Below are 24,661 nucleotides of genomic sequence, written 5' to 3'. Positions count from 1 at the left end.
GTTGTCCCATGCGAAGTTGTGACAGTTGATGCGCTGAACGATCATAATACTTTTTCTGATGCTGTTGCTGCTTTGCCCTTTTACAGCGAGCCTCTGTGACTTTGACAATTTCAGGTAGGAGCTGCTTGATTGTGGTTGGCAATATGGATCGCAGTCTGCGACTCATAAGGAGCTGAGCAGGTGACTTAAAGCTGTCAACAGGTGTATACCTATACTCTAACAAACCGAGATAGGGATCTTTCTTGTCCATCATGGCTTTTGTCAACATTGATTTTGTGATCTGCACAGTCTTCTCAGTCAAACCGTTGCTCTGGGGGTAATTGGGGCTAGTGGTGGTATGTGTGAAACCCCATGTCTTTGCAAAGCCTTCGAACTCCTTGCTTCGATATTGTGGACCATTATCGGAGACAAATTTCTCTGGGATACCATGTCTCGCGAAGATCACTTTCAGTTTGCTGATTACAGTTGTTGTGTTGGTGAGTTTGTCCACTTCAAAGAACCAGCTGTAGTAGTCTACTGTAATCATGTATTCTTCATGATTCCATGTGAAAAGATCTGAAGCTACAACTTGCCATGGTCTGGTTGGTATTTCATGAGAAATCATGGGCTCCTTAGTGTTTGAACGACGTTGCTCCAGGCAAGTATCGCAAGTTTCGACCATGTGTTCAACTTGCTTACACAATCCTGGCCAAAATAACACATCTCGTGCTCTTAGCTTTGACTTTTCGACACCCATGTGACCAACATGAATACATGTGAGCATTTCTTGTTGAGTGAGGTTGGTATGACTATTTTTTCACCTTTGAGAATGATTCCATTAGTCAATGAGAGTTTGTCTCGGAAGTTCCAGACATCACTGACGCCTGCCGGGCACTTCTTCCTCTCTCCAGGCCATCCATTCAGAATCACTTGCTTCAGCCGAATGACCTGGCTGTCTGATTCAGTCTCAACACGGATCTGTTGCAGTTTTGTGTCACTGACTGGTAAGCTTTTATATACCATGTGAACTTGCATGTCCATTCCTTCACTGAGATTGTCTTGCTCTGTCTCTAGGGATTTTCTAGAGAGGGTGTCTGCCACTGGAATCTCCTTTCCAGGTCAGTGTATGATGGTGATGTCATATTTCTGGAGCTGTAGAATCATTCTTTGGAGTCGCGGCGGAGCTGCAGCCAGAGGTTTTTTCATCACTGATTCAAGCGGCTTGTGATCAGACTCTACTATGACTTCACGGCCATAAACATACTGATGAAAACGCTTGCAGCCAAATAGGACCGCATATAGCTCCTTTTCTATTTGAGCGTAGCTCACTTCACATTCAGTCAGTGACCTTGATGCATAGCTGAGCGGCTTTCCGTCCTGAAGTAGGACTGCTCCAAGGCCATACTTTGATGCGTCCACTTGAAGGTGCAGTTTTTTTCTGCGGGTCATAATATGCTAGAACCGGTCCAGGTTCCTTAGTTATGAGGTCTTTCATTTTTTTGAACGCATCATCATGCTGAGAATCCCATATGAACTCGCTGGACTGTTTAAGTAGTTGACGAAGTGGCGCATTAATGTCCGATAAACAGGGAGCAAACTTCGACAAGTAATTTATCATGCCCAGGACTGTTTCGAGCTCTGCTTTGCTCTTTGGTGGCTCCATGTTTTTGATCGCTGAGACCTTTTTGGGGTCCACCTTGATTCCTTCAGCAGATAAGCAGTGACCAAAGAAGCGAACCTCGGTAGCACTCAAAATGGTTTTCTCAGGGTTGAGTTTTACACCTTTCTCACGAGACCTTTGCAACATCGCATGCAAGTTGTCGTCATGCTCCTTTTTGTTTTGCCTGTTCACCAGGTTATCGTCGACGATTGCAACAACACCCCTTAAACCTTCGTACGTCTCATCAATTTTGCGTTGAAATTCATCCTGTGCGGAAATGATGCCAAATGGGAGACATCGAAATCGGTACCTTCCAAATGGAGTGTTAAATGTTGTGAGCTTGGATGACTCCTCTGTCAGTTTGATTGCCCAGTACCCTGAACAGGCATCCAACACACCAAAGTATTTTGCACACATTAATTTGGGTGTGATGTCTTCAATCGTCGGTAAAGGGTAGTGAGGACGTTTGATCGCTTTGTTAAGGTCACGGGGGTCTAAGCATATTCTAAGTTTGTGGGTTCGCAGTTTTCCACAACTACGAGTGCATTTACCCAGTCAGTGGGCTCTGTTACCCTTATTATGACCCCTTGTCTCTCCATATTTTGCAGCTCTTCTTTCAGTCTGCCACATAGGGCCAGAGGTACCCTTCTTGGAGGACACACGACTGGAGTTGCGTCGGATTTCAGATGGATTGTGCATTCCCCTGGGAATAATCCAATGCCATCAAATACATCAGCATATTCCTCCATAATGCATTTGTCCTCTTTTAATGCATTTACTGAGAGCACTAGCTTTATTAAGTCCAGGTCGAGGCATGCTTTTAGACCTAACACGGGCGGTGCTTGTGTGTTGACTATGTAAAAGTTCATTAGTGTTTCTCTGTCCTTATATCTGCATGGCAGTGCAAATGTCCCTTTTACTGTGAGCACTTGACCACCATATCCAGTGAGACTGTGTTTAGTCGGTGAGAGTTTGCACTGAGCTTTTATTTTATCAAATGTGTGCAGTGGAATGACATTTACCTGCGCTCCAGTGTCCAGCTTGAAACTACCTTCAGTTTCCTCTACCCCTAGTAGTATGTCTACAAATGCTTGTTCCATGTCACCTGGTTTTTGTGAGACTGAATCCACAAAAAACTCTGCAGGTGGGTCTTCTTCACAATGTGAAACCTCTCTGCTCACTGCATACATATTCTTTTTGCAAACAGAACGACATACTTTGGCGAAATGGTTATGTTTTCCACATTTGCCACACTGTTTACCCTTAGCAGGGCATTTCTCAGATGGACCGTGAGCCTGGTTGCCACAGTAACCGCAACTTCTGCCGCGCTCCGTGATGTCATTGCTGCTGCGATGTGAAACTTTCACTTCAGCTTTCTTTGCTCTCTTCTGTGACTCTGTGCTGTGACAGCGTGCAGTACTTGATCGCGGGGATTGTATGCACTGTTTACGAACGTTTTGAGCTGAGCTTGTGCAACTTCGTGCGATCTGGCTATGTCCATAGCCTTGTCTAGCGTTAACTCCGAACCAACGCTCAGCAGCTTCTCTCGCACTCGAGGAGAGTGAATGCCAAACACAATGCGATCTCTGACCATTTCCTCACTGTCTGCATAAGCACAGTCTTTCACTAATAGTCTTAGCTCAGTTACAAACTGCTCAAAACTTTCATTTGCTCCTTGTATTCGCTCATGAAATTTATATCTGGCGAAGATTATGTTCGTTTTGGGCATCACATATGCTTCATACTTGTCGTAGTATGTTTGGAGTACCTTTGCTTTGTCTGCCGTCAGCGCCCAGGTGTTGATTATATCTCTTCCATTTTCTCCTATCCATAGGAGCAAATAGCTGCACTTTTCATCTTCTCCCCTTTTTTTCAGTGGACCTGCGAACATGAGCTCTGCATGCTGTCTGAATTTCCTCCATGCGTTGGGTAAATTAGACAATTCCCAGTTTATGTGCGGCGATGGTACTCTTGCTAAATCCATTTTTAAATGTACTTTTCTTCTGACACCATGTCTTGTTCTACGTTTAACTTTATTTGTTGCACGGGACATGCAGTAATTAAATAAGGAGACGGACAGTGAGTACCAACAACTTCCAGCTTTAATCCACAACGTGTTGCCGTATTACAGGTTAACCATCACTAGTAAACTCCTCTACTAGTCGTAAATTATAAATTAGTGTCGCAAATATTCAGTACTTACGTGAATATTACAAGTGTGACCACATCAAAAATAAATTTAGTTCAGTCGAAAAACGGCCTCTATAGTTATGAAGCGAAGTACGTCTGTTCAATATAGCACGAGCTGCAGTTGAAGGCTGCACAGAGCGTGAGTCACCATAAGCGAGTGGCACGGGCAGCCATAAAACATTTGGATGTGTTTGTAGAAAAGGACTTTTGTACAGTGCACTGATATCATTAATAGGGATGCAACAATTAGCTGATTTCACTATTAACAGCGCTTTAAAGACGTAAAGGCTTCTTTAAGCCTCGCAGAATGAAACGAAACTGCTGCAGTTCAAAAAAGTTATAACTGTCCGCTACTTTAAAGTTCACCAAGAACACTGAGGCTAATACGCAAGCACACAGATTAACTACAGCAGCGGTCGTTCCCATATCTTGTCTTTTCTGCTTGCAAGTTTGTTATTTCTAAGGTCAGAATATATGACAATACGCGCACAAGCGGAGCGACGCACTTGCGGCTTTCCGGGCGCACGCAGTAGAAAACATCTCACGGTGAGAGTTGTGCGTGCCTTTCAGTGCAATGTAAACAAAAGATATGTTAGACAAATTATTATTAAATCGATTATGTACTGTATGTACTGTATGATTGCAAAAGGCAACAACAGTTATTCTAAATAACTTACCTAATATAAAGCTTGAATTATGACAACCGTGAAATCATGATTATTTTTCAGACTATATAATCGTACAACCAAAATCTATTATTGTTGCATCTATAATTGTTATGCAGTTCATAACATGGCATATGAATGTGGCTGAATGTAGAACAAGCCTACTTTAGCAATGCACTGTTTTTGTTGTGCTCTAAAATACAAAATTTGAATATTTGTAAAAAAAAAAAAAAAAAAAAAAAGTATCGTACAATGCACTGATTTTATGTAGTTTCAAAATACAATACATTAACATTTAATGTAGAAAAAACAACGTGGGTGTCTTAAGGAGCAAAAATCACTCATAGCAAGTCATTTCTTTCCGGCCCTTCGTTTGGGATGCTTTTAATGAACCAGCCCCTATGACAAACTAATTGAATAGCCCTGGTATAGGGGCTATGTTTTCTTTACAAATATTATTGATAATATTCCATATTCTATTCTAAAACATAAAAACACTTAGCTGACACATAAAACACATCTCGTCTATAAATCATTTAAATCGTTGTAATTTACAGTAGGCTATTTATTAAGAAATTAAGAAAAATCCTACTTAATAATAATAATAATAATAGTAATTATTATTATTATTATAAATATTATTATTATTAAGTTATATATAAATGAAAACCATTAACATATGCTATCTATTTTTGTTTTCACGAGCTTTGGAGACGTAACGCAAATTCTGCTTTTAAGCAATAGGTGACCTGTAGCATTCGTCATGAGTCACGGCTGTGTTTAAAATGGCATAAATATTTTCAAAGTGCACCGCGCAGTAGTCAATATAAAGGTAGCTAAAACTGAACTGTAAAAATACTTTGAAAGCAAATTACACTTAAGAGAGATGACTTTAATGTTTTATTTTAAATCATTCTAAGTTTAAATGTTATGAAAGGAATAGGGCGTAATATGGATAACTGGAAATAAAACACAACCAGGAACTATGCTTCTAATTACAGCCTAAGAGGTGTAGTTGCAATTGTACAACTTTGCAATGTAGTTTGCGAATGTTTGTTGGAACGATGGATATGGGAAATGCCTAATAAAAAAAATATGTAACGATGCAACTTGTGTCCTTAGTTGGCCAAAGATGGTTTTCGGAAACGCACCTCTGGTCTGTTAACAGCTACTATAAAATCCACAACTGTTGTGGCGATGCAACCACAATGTGAAGCGAGTGAAGTTTTAAAAAGTATGGAAAAACTTAAAGGTGGGTTAATAGGCAATAAATATTCTTTTTTGAGTTTTTTTATATTTTTGCTGACCCCAGTGTGGGTTTTGTGCTGCCATGTTAGGGGCCATTCACATATTACATCTTTTGCACTCACAAATTTGTTATTTCTAATGGAGGTGTGTGGCATGTAAACGCAAATAGCGAGCGACTCGCATGGATTGTGTAAGCAGTGTGGATGTATACTTTCTAGGCACGCCTAGTTGAAAACATCTCAACTTTTCAAAATGCTAAAGCTCACTTGAATCATGTGACTAGATCTAATCAATCAGCTTCAAACTTTGTATGGAATGTACACATTTCTGTAATAACAGTAGACTAATTATGTCCAACAAACAGAGCAGTGCTTTTTTTCATTTTCTTCATATATAAAACTTGTATCAGAGCTGCAGCAATGGTTTGTCAATTTGTCAATCTCAGAGAAAAAGGTTGATGGTCGCCTATGACAGATGCCAAGAGAGCGCGAGCCTAAAGCACATTGAAATCAGTAAGCAAACACATCTACTTTACACACCCTTTTAAAAGCAATATGTCAATGGCCTCTTAGTCTGCGCTGCAGTGGATGAAATCAGAAATACATCAATGTTGCCCAGAAATGCATCAAAGTAATTGGCTGTTTAACTGGGAGAAGAATAGCGTAAATATTCTAGTGACCTAAACAGTGTTTATCTTATGTGATTAACACACATAGTCCAGTTATTGTTTTAAAAAAATATTATTGCCATCCTCATGGACCTCAGCATGTATTTTACAAATCATAAATGTAATGTTTTTTCTTGTACATACTTGTATTTGAACGTCTGAAACCTAAAGTAAATGTAATTTCTTTTAAAAACACTGATAAGTTGTGATTTATGACAAACTCTGCATGTAGATTTCTCTGGCTCAGTGTGAGCCATCACAGGAAAGCAGATTTGAATTTGATTTGAAGCAGCTGATCATTTGACACACACAAAAAAAATACAAATTTAATTTTAAATTTAAAGCAAATTTGAAGTATTATGAAAGATGTTGTGTTTTACCCGGCAGTGTTAAAGGTCTGGTTGACGCTCTGTGCTGTCAGCGGACTGGAGGTGGTGGACAGTGTGCCTGGGGAAGAGCCTCGGCTGGGGCTGCCAGGGGAGGAGCTTGATGAGACTGCAGGAAATTGAAAAAGGAAAAACACATTTAGGTTTTAATTTCTCCAACATTATGTTTCCCTACAGTTTCAGTAATGTGCTTTGTCATCCGATCAGCTCTGTACTTACCACCTCCAGAAGTAAGTGGACTAAAGGAGCGGGAAGTTGAAGGCTATAACAGGAAATTGAAAAACAGATTAGTAGGAAATAGGCTGGATTGCATACAGGAAAACAAACATCCCTGTAGACACACATACATATGCATTTACACAGTTTAGGAGGATGATACAGCTATAAACATGTGAAGATGTGTTATTATGATACTGTTCAAATTATTTTGAAAGTCTTTTATGGTCACAAAGGCTTCATTTGTTCAAACAAAAGTACAGTAGACCTAAAATTATTTTGAGAAATATTACAAGTCAAAAGAACAGTTTTTTTTTTTTTTTTTTTTATACAATGCAATACATTTCTGTGAAGTCAAGGCTGAATTTTTAGCATTATTCATCATCACATAAAACTTACACTCACTGGCCACTTTATAAGGTACACTTGTCCAACTACTTGTTAACCCAAATTCAGACAATCACATGGCAGCAACTCAATGCATTAGGCAAGTATGGTCAAGCCAACCTACTGCAGTTCAAACTGTGCGTCAGAATGGGGAAGAAAGGTGATTTAAGTGACTTTGAATGTCACGTTGTTGGTGCCAGAAACAGCTGGCAGTTCTTCTGACTCAAATGCCTTGTTGCAGCCAAAGGTCAGAGGAGAATGGCCAGACTGGTTCCAGCTGATAAAAAGGCCACAGTAACTCAAATAACCACTCGTTACAACCGAGGTATGCAGAAGAGCATCTCTGAACGCACAACATATCCAATCTTGAGGCGCATGGGCTACAGCAGCCACACCAGGTGCTTCTCCTGCCAGCTAACTGAGACTACTAAGGCTGAGGCTACAATTCGCACAGGCTCACCAAAATTGGACAATAAAAGATTGAAAAGCGTAGCATGGGCTGATGAGTCTCAATTTCTGCTGTCAGAATCAACGGTTCAGTCTTGATTTTTGCTGTCAGAATCAATGGTTCAGGCTAGTGGTGGTGGTGTATTGGTGTAGGGGATATTTTCTTGGCACACTTTGGGCCCATTTGTACCAATTAAGCATAATATCAACACCACAGCCTACCTCAGTATTGTTGCTCACCATGTCCATCCCTTTATGACCACAGTGTACCCATCCTCTGATGGCTACTTCCAGCAGGATAATGCTCCATGTTATAAAGCGTGAATCATCTCAGACTGGTTTCTTAGACATGACAATGAGTTTACTGTCCTCAAATGTGCTCCGCAGTCGCCATGTCTCAATCCAATAAAGCACCTTTGGGATGTGGTGGAACAGGAGATTTGCATCATGGATGTGCAGCTGACAAATCTGCAGCAATTGCATGATGCAATCATGTCAGTATGGACCAAAATCATCTGAGGAATATTTGCAGTACCTTGTTGAACCTATGCCATGAAGGATTAAGGCAGTTCTGAAGGCAAAAGGGGGTCCAACCCGCTACTAAGCAAGGTGTACCTAATGAAGTGGCCGGTGAATATATAGTATAATTCAAATATGATGATTTGTTGATCAGTAAGCATTTTTTTTAGTAATATAGATGTTGAAATTAAGTTCTACTGAATATTATTTTAGAGTTATTTGATTATTAGAAGGTTTAGAAAAACATGAATTAATTTGTAAATACTTTGTTACATTGTTTTTACTGCCACCTTTGCTCAATTTAGTACATTTTTACATTTAAATATATAACTTGATAAGTATTAAAACAATTACCTCAAACCTAATACATATGAAATAATATAACATAAAATAATATAATATAACATAAGCTGCATCCCAAATGGCACATTATACACTATGCACTTATGGACTATGTACTTGTGCACTTACACCCTCAACAGCATAGTAAATGTACGTAGTGTTGTCCCAAATGAAGTACTAATTGTTTTTTTTACTAAGCGGAAATTCAAACCGTTTACCAGATAATGTTTGATGGTTGCCAACTTTGTGACATAAATAACCATACTACCAAATAATACCTGCCAAGATTATAACCTCATTCACCATTGAGAGGCAGTATCAATCCAAAATAAATGAACTAATCCAACGTGAGCGCCTGATAGCTCCGCCCCTTCCGCTACGTGAGCAAAGCAGTTGTGTATGGATTGCATGAAGTGTTGATCATTCTACACTTCATTTTAATGTTTGAATAAGTGCATCAATCGGGTATTTAGTTTTTAGTGTACTTACACTAGTGGAACAGTGCATATGTATGTAATTTAGGATGCACCTATGATTTTCTCTTTTAATATCCTCTACACCACAAGTGTCAAACAGTTCCTGGAGAGCCTCAGATCTGCACAGTTTAGTTCCAACCCTAATTAAACACACTTGATCAAACTAATTAAGTCCTTAAGGTTTGTTTAAAACTTACAGGTAAGTGTGTTGGAGCAGGGTTAGAACTAAACTGATGTTCAGTGTATGGTGGACATAAGACATGACAGTCACCATTTAGGTTGCCAGAGTGTGGATTATTTCCTCAGTAATTGAATCATTAGTGCAGGGAACAGACAGACATGTGTCTCATTCAAAAATGATTTGTCAGACTTACCAGACGAGGGTTGAAGTTGTGAGGTTTTATGGGTGAAGTGGAAACTGGGCAGTATATCCTCTTCTCCTTCTGCCGCCGGTTGCAGAACCAAACCCGCACCACCTCCTTCTCCATGGCCAGCTGCTCTGAGATCAGCGTAATCTCTTCAGAGTTGGGTTTTGGGTTCTGGATTGGGCAGAAAGCATTTATAAGTTTCAATGAGTACTGCTATCTTACTGTTTTCCACATGTAATGTAGTAGTCTCCAGAATCTTAAAGCACATGGCAAGTACTGCAAAATTATACTATTATATATAAAATATAAGCATAGACAGAAATAATGAAAAGGTGTTTCACAGTAATGGCAGAGAATATTTTGATTCCCTTTCAACTGCATACAGTTGAAGTCAGAATTATTAGCCCCCCTTTTAATTTTTTTTCTTTTTTTTAAATATTTCCCAAATGATGTTTAACAGGGCAAAGAAATTTTCACAGTAGGTCTGATAATATTTTTTTCTTCTGGAGAAAGTCCTATTTGTTTTATTTTGGCTAGAATAAAAGCAGTTTTTAATTTTTAAACACAATTTTAAGGAAAAAATATTAGCCCCTTTAAGTTATTTCTTTTTTGATAGTCTACAGAACAAACCATCATGATGCAATAACTTGCCTAATTACCCTAACCTGCCTAGTTAACCTAACTTAACCTAGTTAAGCGTTTAAATTTCCCTTTAAGCTGTAGAAGTGTCTTGAAAAATATTTAGTTAAGTATTATTTACTGTAATCATGGCAAAAATAAAATAGATCAGGTATTAGAAATGATTTATTTAAACTATTATGTTTAAAAATGTGTTGAAAAAAATCTTTTCCATTACACAGAAATTGGGGGAAAAAAATAAACAGGGGGTGAATAATTCAGGGGGACTAATAATTCTGACTTCAACTATATATATATATATATATATATATATATATATATATATATATATATATATATATATATATATATATATATATATATACTATGTCACGTCAAAAATATGGACTAATCTTATCATTTATTTATTAATTTTCTTCTTGGCGTAGTTCCTTTATTAATCCGGGGTCGCCTTAGCAGAATGAACTGCCAACTTATTTGCGACCGACGTATATGTCACCAAGACACCAAACTAATCTTATATTTTTATGCTTTTAAAAAGAGTTTCTTCTGTTCACTAAGACTCAAATAAAAAAACAATTAAAACTATAACAATTTAATACATAAATGCTGTGAAATATCATTAAAATAATAATGTGATCATTGTTTTTAATATATTATAAATAGTTTTTTTTCCTAATTATTCCAGTCTTTTGCTGTCACATAATTACTGTTCTTTAGTTGACATAAACTAACAAGAAAATACTTCTAAAGCATTTATTAACCTTAGTTAATCCTAATTACAACAAATATACAATTGGTCAAAATTTTGGAATGATCTTATATTTTTATACTTTTGAAAAGAAGCTTCTCCTGTTCACCATTAATATATAAATAAAACTATTACAATTTAAAACAACACTGCTGTGAAATATCACTGAAAAAAAAAAAATATATATATATAAAGATTAAAATTATGACATATTCAAGGCATGGCGGCTCGGTCTTTAGGACTGTCACCTCACAGCAAAAAGATTGCTGGTTCGAGTCCTGGCTGGGTCAGTTGTCATTTCTGTTTGGAGTTTACATGCTTTCCACGTGTTTGTGTGTGTTTCCTCTGGTTGCTCCTGTTTCCCCACACAGTCCAAAGATGTGCAGTACAGGTGAATTTTGTGTGTGTGTGTGTGTGTGTGTGTGTGTGTGTGTGTGTGTGTGTGTGTGTGTGTGTGTGTGTGTGTGTGTGTGTGTGTGTGTGTGCAGAAGAAGTTTTTTTCAGAGAATGGTGTGACTATTGGCTGCAAAAATTGAGAAAACATGTTCTGTTGAAGGGTTAGTACCCTGATACCTTTCAGGGTGAATTCAGAAAACAAATGAAGATATTTTAGCAGAATTCTGAGAGCTCTCTAACCCTAAACAGAATTATTTATTTTTTTAATATTGTCAGAGTCCAAAAAAGAAACCAAAAACATTGTAAAAACATTTCATATGACTTCAGTGGTTTATCATACTGTATGTAATCATCATATAAAGCACCAGGAACACTTTTGTGCACCCAAACAAATGATTTCTCTTCCTTGTCATGTTGACAGGGTGCAAGTTTTATATGAGCAGTACGACATAATAACACATTATGTGTTGTCTCATCTTTATGCAGATGATGCACAAACATATCTACCTTTAAAAAAATAAGACACAAAATATCTCAGAAATTTGTTTGCATGTCTAGATGACATTAGATCTTGGATGTCTTTAAATTCCTAATGCTTAATTTTGAGGAAAACTAATGTATTTGGTCCTTTGGTAGATAAAGCTAGTCTAATTCATAATGTGTAAATTTAAACACACCTTTATTAAGCCTTCTATGGAAAATCTAGGAGTCTTCTAAAAGTAGATGCCTCCCTAAATTTTGACCAACAGATTAGAAGTGGGGAAGTCATTCATTTTAGTCTTGGATACTTTTTAAAATCCATGTAAAATCAAAATTCTCAGTTTATTTTGCTAACACATTAGTATTCATTGGGTAAACAATTCATCTGTGAAAGATAATCCACTGAAAAAATGAAGTTTTCAATAAAGTCTGAACAATTCTATCTGCTTTTGAATTGATAGTGTCCTGACATTTGATCCTACATATCAGATTATGCTACCAATACTGTTTTTGGATGGTTCTGAGGATGTGGCTTGGGATTAGGTAGGTTAGGGTGATATTACAGCTTCATTTCACACTACACATTAAAAATTACCCTGGTATCAAAATCTGATAGGCAGCATATTGCGTCATCAAAATGAGCTAACTACTTTTTGAATGAGAGGTAGAACAATCTGACAAGATAGGACAAATCAACAGAACAGAGGTTCCTAATCCTTTACCATATGGACAACGCAAGGGCTTTGTGAAATGGAGCAAATATATTGAAAGAGTCTGCCATTCTGTAAATTTGGAAGATGAACCATCTACTGAACTCTTTGAAGCTAAATATTGTGCCTGTGATCTCATAGTAGACCTTTTTTTTTTTTTTTTTTTTTTTTTTTTGCTGAAAACTTTGCTGACGAATTTACTGGCAAAAAACTAAGAAAGAATGGCCACAGTGAACGAGCAAACAGTGTAATCAGTGAAGCTGATAAACACTTTAATCATTCTTCTTGCTAATAAAAAACAAGTTCACACTCTTTATCATTTTCCAAGAATATTCCAGGACACTTCAAGTTTCATTAAGATATCACAGATATTAAAAGGAAAATTCACTTCCAAAAAGTAAACCTTCACTTTTTCCAAACTGGGTTGACTTTCTTTCCTTTGTTGAACACAAAAGAAGATATTTTGAAGACATATCCGAAAGCCTGTAACTATTGACTTACACAGTAGAAAACTTACAATGGAAGTTAATGTTTACAGGTTTCAAACACCTTCTTTTGCATTTAACAGAAGAAAGAAGCTTCTAAAGGTTTGAAAACAAGCAATGTTTGAGTAAATGTTGAAAGAATTTAAATTTTTGGGTGAATGATCCTGCTAAATAAGCTAATAGAGGTTATTTCCCTTTTCAGAGGTCTTTAAATAAATAAATAAATATCTAATAACTAATTTAAAATTAAGAAAGAAAACAAAATGTTATATATTAATATTAACTTGATTATAATGTTTGATTTTATCAAACATTTGATTATGGTGTATTAATGTAATATCAACAATATAAACGTATTGACTCTTTCGAAAAGATGGATTTGAAACCTAAAAGTTTTAATCACGTTCTCAAGCAATCCATTTAAAATCAAAAAAGTTTAATTTGGTAAAACAAAGCAAACAGATACTAACAGCAAGAATGTCTCTCTCCTTTTATATTTTACATGCTATAAATGAGGATTTGAAGCCCTGGAAATTAAGCAAAAATGGTAAACTCACATCTAGAAAGCGTTTCTCAAGCGTGAGCTTGATGTTCGTTTCGATGCTTGTTCTCTTTTTTCTCTTCCTTCCATATCCCTCCATGAGGGGTGGTAAAGTAGTGGTGTTGGTCATGGTGTCAGACGGTGAATTCTCTGAGGAAAAGTAAAAATTAATGTATTTAAAGAAAAAGTTCACCAAAAAACTGACTGAGTTTCTTTTTTGTTGTTGTTGTTGTTAAACACCAAAGAACACATTTTGAAGAGTGTTAGAAGTCTGGAGCTATTGACTTTCATAATATTTATTTTCCCATTGTAGATGTCAATGGCTACTGAAGACATTCTTCAGAATATCTTGTTTAATGTTCAACTCAAACAGGTTTGGAACAAGTAGAGAGCAAGTAGTTATGAAGGAACCAGTGTTGATTAAGTTACTTCAAAAAAGTAATTTGTTACTGATTACATCATTAGGGTTGTATTGAAGTCTGTAAGACCTGATTTTTTTCATATTTATTTTGTTTAGCATTTGACACATCAGGCGTTTATGCAACTTTTTGATCGTAACAATGTTAATTTTAATTACAAAAAATTTTTTATTTTTGCCCTTTTACATTTTGACAACAGAAAACATTTCAGGCATTTTTTTTTCCTTTTTTTTTTTTTTTTAACAATAAATACTTTATAGACTTGTAATATTTTACTTTGAGGTGGGCGTAATAGCAGTTTCAGTCCTTGGTCAGGCAAGGATTCACTTTACACTTGCACAGTACACAAAAGAGAGAAACTATTGCTGGAGAAGTGTTTTTATTTATATCAGGTTTCTCCATGTTGTAAAATTATCAGGGTCATGCCTTCTAAAATAAAAAGACACACTGAAGCTTGACCTTTTATAAGGTGCAATTGTTGTAAAATACCCACAATGCATTTTTAGGATGGCAATTCAGTCACTAATTAGAATAATTAAATCATCCAAATACTGTGTTTGCCTTGTAGTAGGTATGATATAAATTACATTACAAAAAGTGACATGATTTTTTTAGGAATAGAGCACAAGTAATGCATTATTTCTGTCAAGAAAACCTTTATTTAATAAAATTAGTAAAAAAAAATGTTATTCTTACTAAAACAATTTTAAATTAGCAAATAGTTTCCATCCAAAAGGCCTGCAAGTAATTCAATGAGAGCAGCCACTTTTAAAAGGCAAAAAAAGCCTTTCACTGCCTGCAGCATCATGAAAATCCACAAGAGGGCAAAATACAGGTATCAAATTATATGCAACAGGTTTGCAAGCCAAAGATTCAGGTTAATATTTTATAGGACTTAGAAACTTTTGTATCAAATATGACATGTGCGGCTCTACAGGGTTAAATTACTTTTCTAAGTACTTTATGTGAAAAGTAACTAGTAATTCAATAAGTAATTTAAGTACTTGATTAAATCCAAAAAATTCAGAGTCTCAAAGCATAGATAATAGAATCCTTTTCCAGGACCTTTTAGCTATTTATTAATATTTTTTTTAAATAAAACACTAAAATTATTGATAACTGTATTCATTGAGGCACAATAAGCTTAAAATTAATGACTATATATCAAATATACCGCATACTGTGGTATAACATTTGTTAAATATTTCATTGTTTCTTAAGCAAGTGCAGTTGTAACACTTTATTTTGATGGTGGATTTGAGTATTGGTAGGCTGTACTTAATATCTGTTGATATGCTTCTTCAACAGACATTTAACTGACTCTAAGAAACTTTGCAAGTACATGTCAACATGAATGAAAAGTAATCTTACTTTACTCTTTCTCCTGAAAAGTAATTTAATTATACTAACTAGTTCCTTTGTAACTGATCACATCGAACAATGGACTTTCACGTTTAGGTGATAAAAACCAAAAGTATCTTGATGCAGCCTTTATGAAGCAAGCTGAAATTGCATCACTCAGTGATGCAATGTCAGACACATGCACTCAATGGATTGAGTGACGTCACTGTGACGGGTAGGGTTAGGGTGCGGTTAGGTGAGCATATTAAAAAGCATTGGATGCAGCTCAGGTTGCACTGCAGGTCTGCATCCAGACCCCTCTCATAAAAACCAGAGTTAGCTGTGTCCACCAGAGGGCAGCAGCACATTTACCTGCGTCACTTAGCCACTTTTCCAGTAAAGGCTTGAGCTTGCACATGTTTTTGAAGCTTAGATTGAGAGCTTCAAAGCGTGAGATGGTAGTCTGACTGAAGTCATTTCCATACAGCTTTCCCATGGCCAGACCCACATCACCCTGCGGACACATCACACAAGAGTTAGGATGGGAACTGGATGAGCTTAACAAAAGCATTGTGCAAGATACATAAAATGGTTCCTTGTCGGTTTAAATTTGAAATGGAAAAGACCACTGAAAAGGGGGGAAATTTAACTTATAAGTTTTCTATAAAAATGATAAGAATGAAAGTCCCCAAACATGATAAACAATATAGATACAATTTTAGCAGTAGCCTACATTATATTTTGTAAATAAGTATGCTTATTTATTTTTCTGATATGTATAAAATACCAAGCACACAATTGTCAATATGCGTAAATGTATTCAATATAAACACATAAATACAGGGTGATTTTATTCATGAGAATAAATCATAAATAACATGGGGTTTTTGAACTAGGGTTTGAAAACGCACAGGTGGTCACAAGGGAGTTAAAATGTTTTTTTGAATTTTGTTTTTTATCTGTTTATTAGACTTTTTCAGATATAACAAAGTAATCTTACAGAGGAATTTAAACAAATATTATTTACACCCCTACCCCTCCAAACAAGATTAAATTACATTTGTTCAAGAGAGAAAAGAAGAAATAATAATAATAATAATAATAATAATAATAATAATAATAATAATGATGATAATAATAATAAAATAAAAATATATAATAAATCAATAAAAATAAAAATAATACCTGTACAGAATACATATCTCCCTTGATAACCCAATATTACAAACATGAATGCTCAGGTATTTAATTACATTTGCTTTGCAATTGAAATGCCCTAAAATTTAGATTGACAGTTTGTAGAGATACTGACATCCTTAGAAAAGATTATTCTAAATGGGTCTCATGTTTCAAAAAAAAAGCACATGTATTGCCGTTTATTGTAAACCTGATTTTTTCCAAATGGATAAAGTTCATTGCATCTCACAAACTAGATGTCAAAACTCAGGAGAAATCGTTGTTTCCATAATAAAAGAATACACCATCTTGGTAACAGTGTCAAAAATGCAAGGATGTTTGTAGTACAACTCAATAATCCTGCTATACTCAGAGAAAGTCCAAAAAGTGCAATAAGAGGACATGGTTCAATGTGTATCTAACCAAAATGAAATGATTGATGGACAAACCCAAAACATATGTATTAAGTCTGCGGGTGCTTGATTACAGCGATCACATATAGGGTCCAAGTCTTGAGTTATTAGTATGTATATTTTTAAAAAAAAAAAAGAAAAAGGATAATAGTCAACCTTTTTGTTTAGATATGTAAAGTCATAAAAAATATTTTTTTAATTAAACCAAACCAACAAAAAATAAAAAAGGCAATATAATATGAATTTAAAAAAACCATAAAAAATCACACAAAATTAATCAGTTGTTATCAATGTTTTAAATACAGTAGCAAGACACAATATCTATTTAAATGCATTCTTTTTTTGTCCCAAAGGTTAAAAGTGAATAATGACCCCCCTCCTCAATCAACTCAGTTCCATTTAGCTGTACTTCCTACATTCAAATCTGAACCACAATTTTGCATCCTGTTTTCTGTTTTAAATTGAATTCAGATGTATTCAGAATGTGGAATCCACTATTTGGCTTAGTCTACTTATTCTTCAGAGGATACCACAGAGGAATGAACCGGCAACTTATCCAGCATATGTTTTACCAACACAATCTCACGGCAATTCGTAACTTTTTCATTTAGTGGCTAATTCGTATGAATTCGTACGATCTAATTCGTACAATTTAGTACGATTTGCTTATCCCCCAATGACGGTTGGGGTTAGGGGTGGGGTTAGGTGCCACGCCTCCTTTTTAAAATCGTATAATTTCGTACGACTGAAATCGTACGAATTCATATGAATTAGCCACTAAACTGGCTAATTCGTAAAATACTTACGTTTTCTCGTGAGATCAGGCTGGTTTTACACAGCGGATGCTCTTTCAGCTGCAACACAGCACTGGGAAACATCCATAGACACTCATTCACACACACATATACGGGCAATTTAGTTTATTCAATTCACCTGTACCAAATGTCTTTGGACTGTGGGGGAAACCGGAGCACCCAGAAGAAACCCACGCGAACGTGGGGAGAACATGCAAACCGCACAGAAATGCCAACTGACCCAGCCTGGACTCAAACCTGCAACCTTTTTGCTGTAAGGCGACAGTGCTAACCACTGAGCCACCCCTTCTTCATAACACATATATTTTTTAAAGATGATCAAAATGTGATTAATGGTTTAAAACACTGAAAGAAAACATTTTAAAAGCGGGTGTAAAATGTCACCTGAGTAAAGCCTAGTTTAATGCGTCTCTGTTTAAAGGCTTTAGCGAACTGCTCCAGCTCCTCCAGGTCATTGGGCTCATCTTGTGGCGATCCCACATGTTTAGGCACCTGTAAGTGAGACATGTCCAGATGTCCATCCATAGAGGAACCAGCGAGACCTGACCTGCCCATTGCCTTATGGGAACACAAAAACGAAAAGTTTATTGTTTTCATTGTTTAATGTTTCCTTTTTTATAAATTTATTTTCTAATTCTTCAAGGGGATATGCAATGAGAAATCAAAATGCCATATACACTGTTAGCCCTTACTGTAGATTATGCAGTAAATAACTGTAAAATAGCCAGTGTTTTGCTGTAATAACAGGAAACACCATTTTACTGTAAAACGAGCAGGATTTGTATGAAATTGTGTAGTTTAAAGAATAAATTACAGTGATTTACTCTCTGTAGCCATTATAGGTAGTAACTGTGATAATAAATGGTAAATTACTTTTCATTCATTACAGTCCCATCTACTCTGATTGTTTATGGTGCTATATATAGAATAGTGCATTTATCTTAATGCAGAAAACAATGATTTAGACCTTGACACACACATACACAGGATGTCTCTCTTATTCTAAACACAAAATTGTGAAAAAAAGCTTTCAAAATATGTTGGCCTATTAAGGGAGCCAGGTGTTTGATTTGTTTACTTCTGAGTGCTCCATTCTCTGTTTAGCAGTTCAAATGCAGAGTCTGGTGTTATAATCCAAAAATCTACAATGAGTAAGTAAAATGTGTTTAAATATTTTTGAGGGTTTGTAAGTCTGTGTATTAAGTTATATTGTTGTTGTCTTGAACTGTGTACTTGAGGGCTACATTGTTAGCTAGTTAGTCCCTCCTCATATAACTTTTTACATTACTTTCATTTAACTATTTTTATTCACTAGATATTGCTTATTTCCATAATGAACAGTCTTTTTGTCAAATAAGCAGATTGTAAACACATAAAAACCATTAAATTCCAATCTCCTCAGCTAGGTAGCTAACATGCACAGGAATCATCACAGGTATTCGAAAACTTTTACTCTCAGGTCCCAGGTTGTGAATTTGTTGCTAAGTATTTTTCAGAGCTGTGTTTCCAACTGTGAATTCCTAACGACAATTGAAATGTTTGTTTTCTTGAATATTATTAAGTAAATAATAAAAAGATTGGATCCTTTGGGTTCTGTTTTGCCGACTTTATTTTTTATTTATTTTGTTTTTTGTTTGTTTTTTTTATAATATAAGTATGTGTGTGTGTGTGTTCTTTTGAAATGCATTTTTTTTTAGAATTATTTGAAATAAATGTCATTTTTTTTTCTTTTGGTCCTTTTTTGTTTTTAAACTTATATTAGTGTAACCTTGTCTATCAGGCCTTGTATACCAAACCATTACAGTGAGTAGCTGGTACTACAGTGTTGCCAGTATTAGACTGTAAAAAGTCTGGTAAGACATTTGAACATGGCATGATTTACTGCAGTTTACAGAGAATAGTCAGAAAAAAGAGAAAGTATCCATTGAGCAGCAGTTCTGTGGCCGCAAATGCCTTGTTGATGCCAGAGGTCAGAGGAGAATGGCCAGACTTGTTTGAGCTGATAAAAGGCCCACAGTAACTCAAATAACCACTTCTAGTAACTCTTAGTACTCATTACTGCCAAGGTATGCAGAAGAGCATCTCTGAATGCACAACACGTCCAACCTTAAAGTGGATGGCCTACAGCAGCAGAAGACCACATCGGGTGCCACTCCTGTCAGCTAAGAACAGGTAACTGAGGCTACAATTTGCACAGGCTTGCCAAAATTGGACAATGGAAGATTGGAAAAGGTTGTCTAGTCTGATGAGTCTCGATTTCTGCGATGACATTCAGATGGTTGGGTCAGAATTTGACTTCTAGTGGCTAATTCCAGCAGATAACGCTCAATGTCATAAAGTGTGAATCATCTCAGACTAGTTTCTTGAACATGACAATGAGTTCACTGTACTCAAATGGCCTCCACAGTAACCAGATCTCAATCCAATAGAGCACCTTTGGGATGTGGTGGAACAGGAGATTCGCATCATGGATGTGCAGCCGACAAATCTGCAGCAACTTCGTGATGCTATCATATCAATATGGACCAAAATCTCTAAGGAATATTTCTAGTTCCTTGTTGAATCTATGCTACAAAGGATTAAGGCAGTTCTGAAGGTAAAAGGTGGTTCAACCTGATATTAGTAAGGTGTACCTAAGAAAGTGGCTGATGTATATGCCAGGCCATATTTGAAGCTGTTACCTTGATAGTAAAAAGTACATACAGTGAAGTGACAACATGTAGGTTTTGTAGTGTGTATATGATGGACCTTTTTGTTGTAATACAAATGAAGTAAATCTAAACTTTGCTGAAGAAGCAAGTATCCAAATCTTGACCAGCAACAATACTATCTGCAACCGATGTGTATCTTTGATTGCTTTTAAAATCGACAAATACTGTGCATGTCTACTAATCTAACATGCACTATGCACAAAACATGGTGTCGCTGTTTTCAAAGATTTATATTTTGGGTGTTTACACAGGATTATGGCACCGTTTTTCAGAAAACTTCCACTTTCAAATTTAGACGTTTTTAATGCCTGAAATGCTGTTGCTGCATAATCAAACTGGCAAAGCACATATATTCCAGCTTTTGGTTGAGAACATTGTGTAAATGGTCTCCAAAAAGCTTATATCTGCATAAATAGCAGGTTTTGGAATGAGCCACTTGATTACTTATAGTAAAAATATACATATAAAACAGGCTGTGGAAAAACATTCGGTGTGTCCAAAATCCCATACTTCATATATTATATGAAAAACAGTATGTGAGGTGAGTGGCAAAGCAATTCAAAGTATTCAAAAAAACCTAAGTGAGAAGTATGCAGATGACCTATTACTTCTGGTAACATTCTGAATTGTGCATCACTTGGACACTTTACTATCCCATGAGGGCATGCAAGAGATCTTTTAAGAATGGGATTAAAGTAATTTATAAGCAGGTAATGTAGTCATAAAAGAATAATAAGAGGGAGTAGGTCAAATTTCCATTCATGCTACCCACATTCATGCTATTTAGAATGTCCTTTCCTGATGCTCATGAAATAAGCTCAAATTCACATATATTACCTATTTGATTAATATGCAAATTCAAATGAAGATACTGTCTGCTTTGCCTGTTGTAAAGACTGTAGTATAGGTGTTTTAACCTATAAATCAGTATATTGATGTAGGCTTTGAAACATATGCATAAGTTTACATAGGTAGGCTGTATGTTTTTAAACTTTGGGTTTAGCCAATTATATCAGTTAGCACTTTCTTCCTAGCCTACAATCTAATGCACAAATTCAATACTCCACAATTTAAATGATTTTTTTTTTTTTTTTACCTCAGAGAACACTACAAGATGTTAAAAAGTACATTTAAAATGTACAGCACCAGGGACACCATTAGTAGATATGAACTACCTGACAAAAATCTTGCCACCTATCCAAGTTTTAGGAACAACAAATAATAACTTGACTTTTAGTTGATCATTTGGTATCAGAAGTGGCTTATATGATAGCAAGTGCATCTAGATTATGCTTATTTTACCAAAATAAAATATGATCAAGCCTTGATTTTTAATTATTTAATTAGGAAAGTAAGGTCTGATTTTGCCTTGAAAAAAGTCTTGACACTTAATTAATAAGGTCATCTGAAATGGCAAAGAAATTGTTCCTGCAGGACTCAATGCCTCCTCCTCCATCTTACCCCAGACATGCTTATAAATGTTTATCTATGGTGAGTGGGCTGGCCAATCCTGGAGTACATTGACCTTCTTTGCTTTCAGGAACTTTAATGTGGAGGCTAAAGTATGAAGAGTGCGATCCTGCTGAAGAATTTGCCCTCTCCTGTGATTCGTAATGTAATGTGCAGCACAAATGTCATGATACCTCAGGCTGTTTATGTTGCCATCTACTCTGCAAATCTCTTGCATGCCCCATATGGAATGTAACCCCAAACCATGACTTTGCCTTCCCCAAACTTGACTGATTTCTGTGAGAATCTTCAGTCCATGCGGGTTTCAATTGGTCTTCTGCAGTATTTGTGATGACTGGGATGCAGTTCAAAAGATGAAAAACATCTACCTTTTTCTACTTTTCCAAATGATCAATTAGAATACAAGTTATTATTCGTTGCTCTAACAACTAGGATTAACGACAAGACATTTGTCAGGTAGTGTATACTGTAAAAAAAAAGCTGGGTTCCACACAATCTTTGTAATGGGACAACATGAAGACATCAAACTAACTTAATTTTTTATACAAATTAAAGTGGATTGAACATAAAAAATTAATTTGAAACAAAAAAAAATTATGAATTGTGTTGTTTCAGCTCATTTTTAAATAAGTAGTAGTTTGATAAAAAAGCAAATGTCAGTTTTTGAGGGTATATAATGCCAAACAATGAGATTTTATGCATTACCAACCAAAGTGTGGTGGCACTTGCCTGAATAAATCTTTTATATTCATGTAATGTTTCATGTAACATTCGTCTTGTTCGCACGACAGAGAACAAAGCAAACAGCTAAGATTTCAAGATTGAAATATAAACATGTGATCCCCACATAATTATTTATTTGGTAAAGAGCTGTGCAAACATGTGTTATAACAGTACATTATCTCTTAAAATGTTCATCTTGTTTGAACATGTTTGTTTATCTTGGCTCACAGTTGTCATTAACTAAGAGCTGTTTTCTCTACAGGACAAAAGCTGCTAAAATATTTAAACTCAAATCAGTATTTCAAGTAATTTTTTAACATATGTGGCTATGTAAGTAGTGGAGTAATGTACACTATTTATCCAGCTGTTATCACAGAATAAAGTCCTTAGCGGGTTTCCTTGAATTATTTATTAAAATTATTTACGAATTATTTACTAAAGGCCCCATAGAATGGAAAACTGCATATTTTTAGATATTGATTAAATAAGTTAAGTTAAAATAATTTGATGCTTTGTTGGGTTATTTTTAACCTTTACTGGGTTATTTATTAATAACTCAACCATTTGGGTTGAATGATTGGTGCTTTGTTTGGTTATTTTTAGCCTTTGTTGGGTTATTTATTTAATAACTCAACCAGTTAGGTTAAAAATTGTAAATTTCAACAGTCAACTGATTTAAGTGAAACAGAAGAGCTGTATTAATATGTGTGCATAATGTTGTTTTTGCGTTATAAGGTTTATTTTAGCTCTAATGCAATAAAAATGTTTTTTAGTTTTTTTTTTCTTTATCAAAATACCTGATAAATTTTAAATAACAAATTTGTTATTTTTTTAACCCCTGTAAAAGTCAAGGTTTTAAAACTGCTATCATTTTCTGCTATACTATTCCTCATTCTAAAAACATTGGGTTTTTATTTAACCCAGTAGTTGAGTTAAAAAATATTTGGTACTTTATTGGGTTATTTTAAACCTTTATTGGATTATTTATTAACCTTTTTTTTATAACTCAACCTGTTGGGTTAAAAAAAAAATAGCAACAGTCAACTGATTTAAGTATTAAGTAAATTCAGTTTTTTTAAGTAAATATTTGACACATATTTTAAATATTAGTTATATTTGTAACTCAAAATGTTGAGTTAACCTTAACAACTCAGGGTACCTCTATGGTACCTCCCTTTTTACGATCCAACATGCTTTCATTATTAGCAATGCGCTTCCTTATCAATTTTTGCACTTCCCAGGGGTAACGAGAAATAATTTCTGTACAAGTGACATGCTATAATGCCATTACAACCTGTCACCACAAGCTATAAGTTATTTAATGTACTTCTTGACAGTTGAAGCCATTTCTGTTTAAACTGAACTTTAATAAGATGAACAATAATTTACTCTTTCTTAACCCTCATACACTGTAAAACAAAAAAATAAAATAAAAAATAAAAAGCTGGGTTCCACACAATTACTTCATGTCGTCCCAACACAAATCAATTAAGTAAACTTGCTTGTTTTTACAAATTTAAAGGGATTAAACATAAAATAATTAAGTTGTACCCCCCAAAGACTCAGGAATTCTGTTAATTCAACTCATTATAAATAAAAAGTTTGAACAAGCAGCAACAATATTTTTTGAGTGTACAAGTTACCACTATAGTAATATTAAGCTTAGCGAATTTGCAAACTTCAACTAACTAGCATTGATGACTACATATTATAATGACCTATATTAGACAGATGTTTATCTTAATGGTAAGACTTTATTTTGATGGTCCCTATTACACATTTTGTTGACTAAAAGTGGTATTGTTGTATTGTAAATGCCTTCAACATTTAACTGACTATAAGAAGCTTTACACTAACCCTAACCCTAACTCTAACTAACAGTCTACTTGTAATTTAATGAGAATTAGTTGGCATGTAGATGCAATGTAACCTAAATTCAACGAAATGCATTAGAGGGACCATCAAAATAAAGTGATACCTTAATAATTCCTGTCTGTGTTGTTATATACACTGTAAACCCAAAAAGTCAAGGTAACTCAAA

General features: G+C 35.4%; 1 protein-coding gene across 5 annotated transcripts in view; it reads right to left on the bottom strand.

The window, feature by feature from the left end:
• The window catches only part of pou2f3 (POU class 2 homeobox 3), a 57,273-nt gene that overhangs the window by 19,271 nt on the left and 13,341 nt on the right, over positions 1-24,661 (bottom strand). For all 5 annotated transcript variants that reach the window (XM_005171993.6, NM_001045255.2, NM_001199683.1 and 2 more), the window contains 6 exon segments: positions 18,101-18,274; positions 15,685-15,826; positions 13,569-13,702; positions 9,557-9,721; positions 7,015-7,057; positions 6,790-6,904 (listed from right to left, as the gene is read on the bottom strand). In XM_005171993.6, the coding sequence (XP_005172050.1) occupies positions 6,790-6,904; positions 7,015-7,057; positions 9,557-9,721; positions 13,569-13,702; positions 15,685-15,826; positions 18,101-18,274 (773 nt within the window).

This window comes from Danio rerio, chromosome 5, assembly GCF_049306965.1.
Source record: "Danio rerio strain Tuebingen ecotype United States chromosome 5, GRCz12tu, whole genome shotgun sequence".
NCBI classification, from domain to species: domain Eukaryota; kingdom Metazoa; phylum Chordata; class Actinopteri; order Cypriniformes; family Danionidae; genus Danio; species Danio rerio.
Note: the sequence above shows the minus strand (reverse complement) of the source record. Positions and strands in the feature narration are given on the sequence as shown.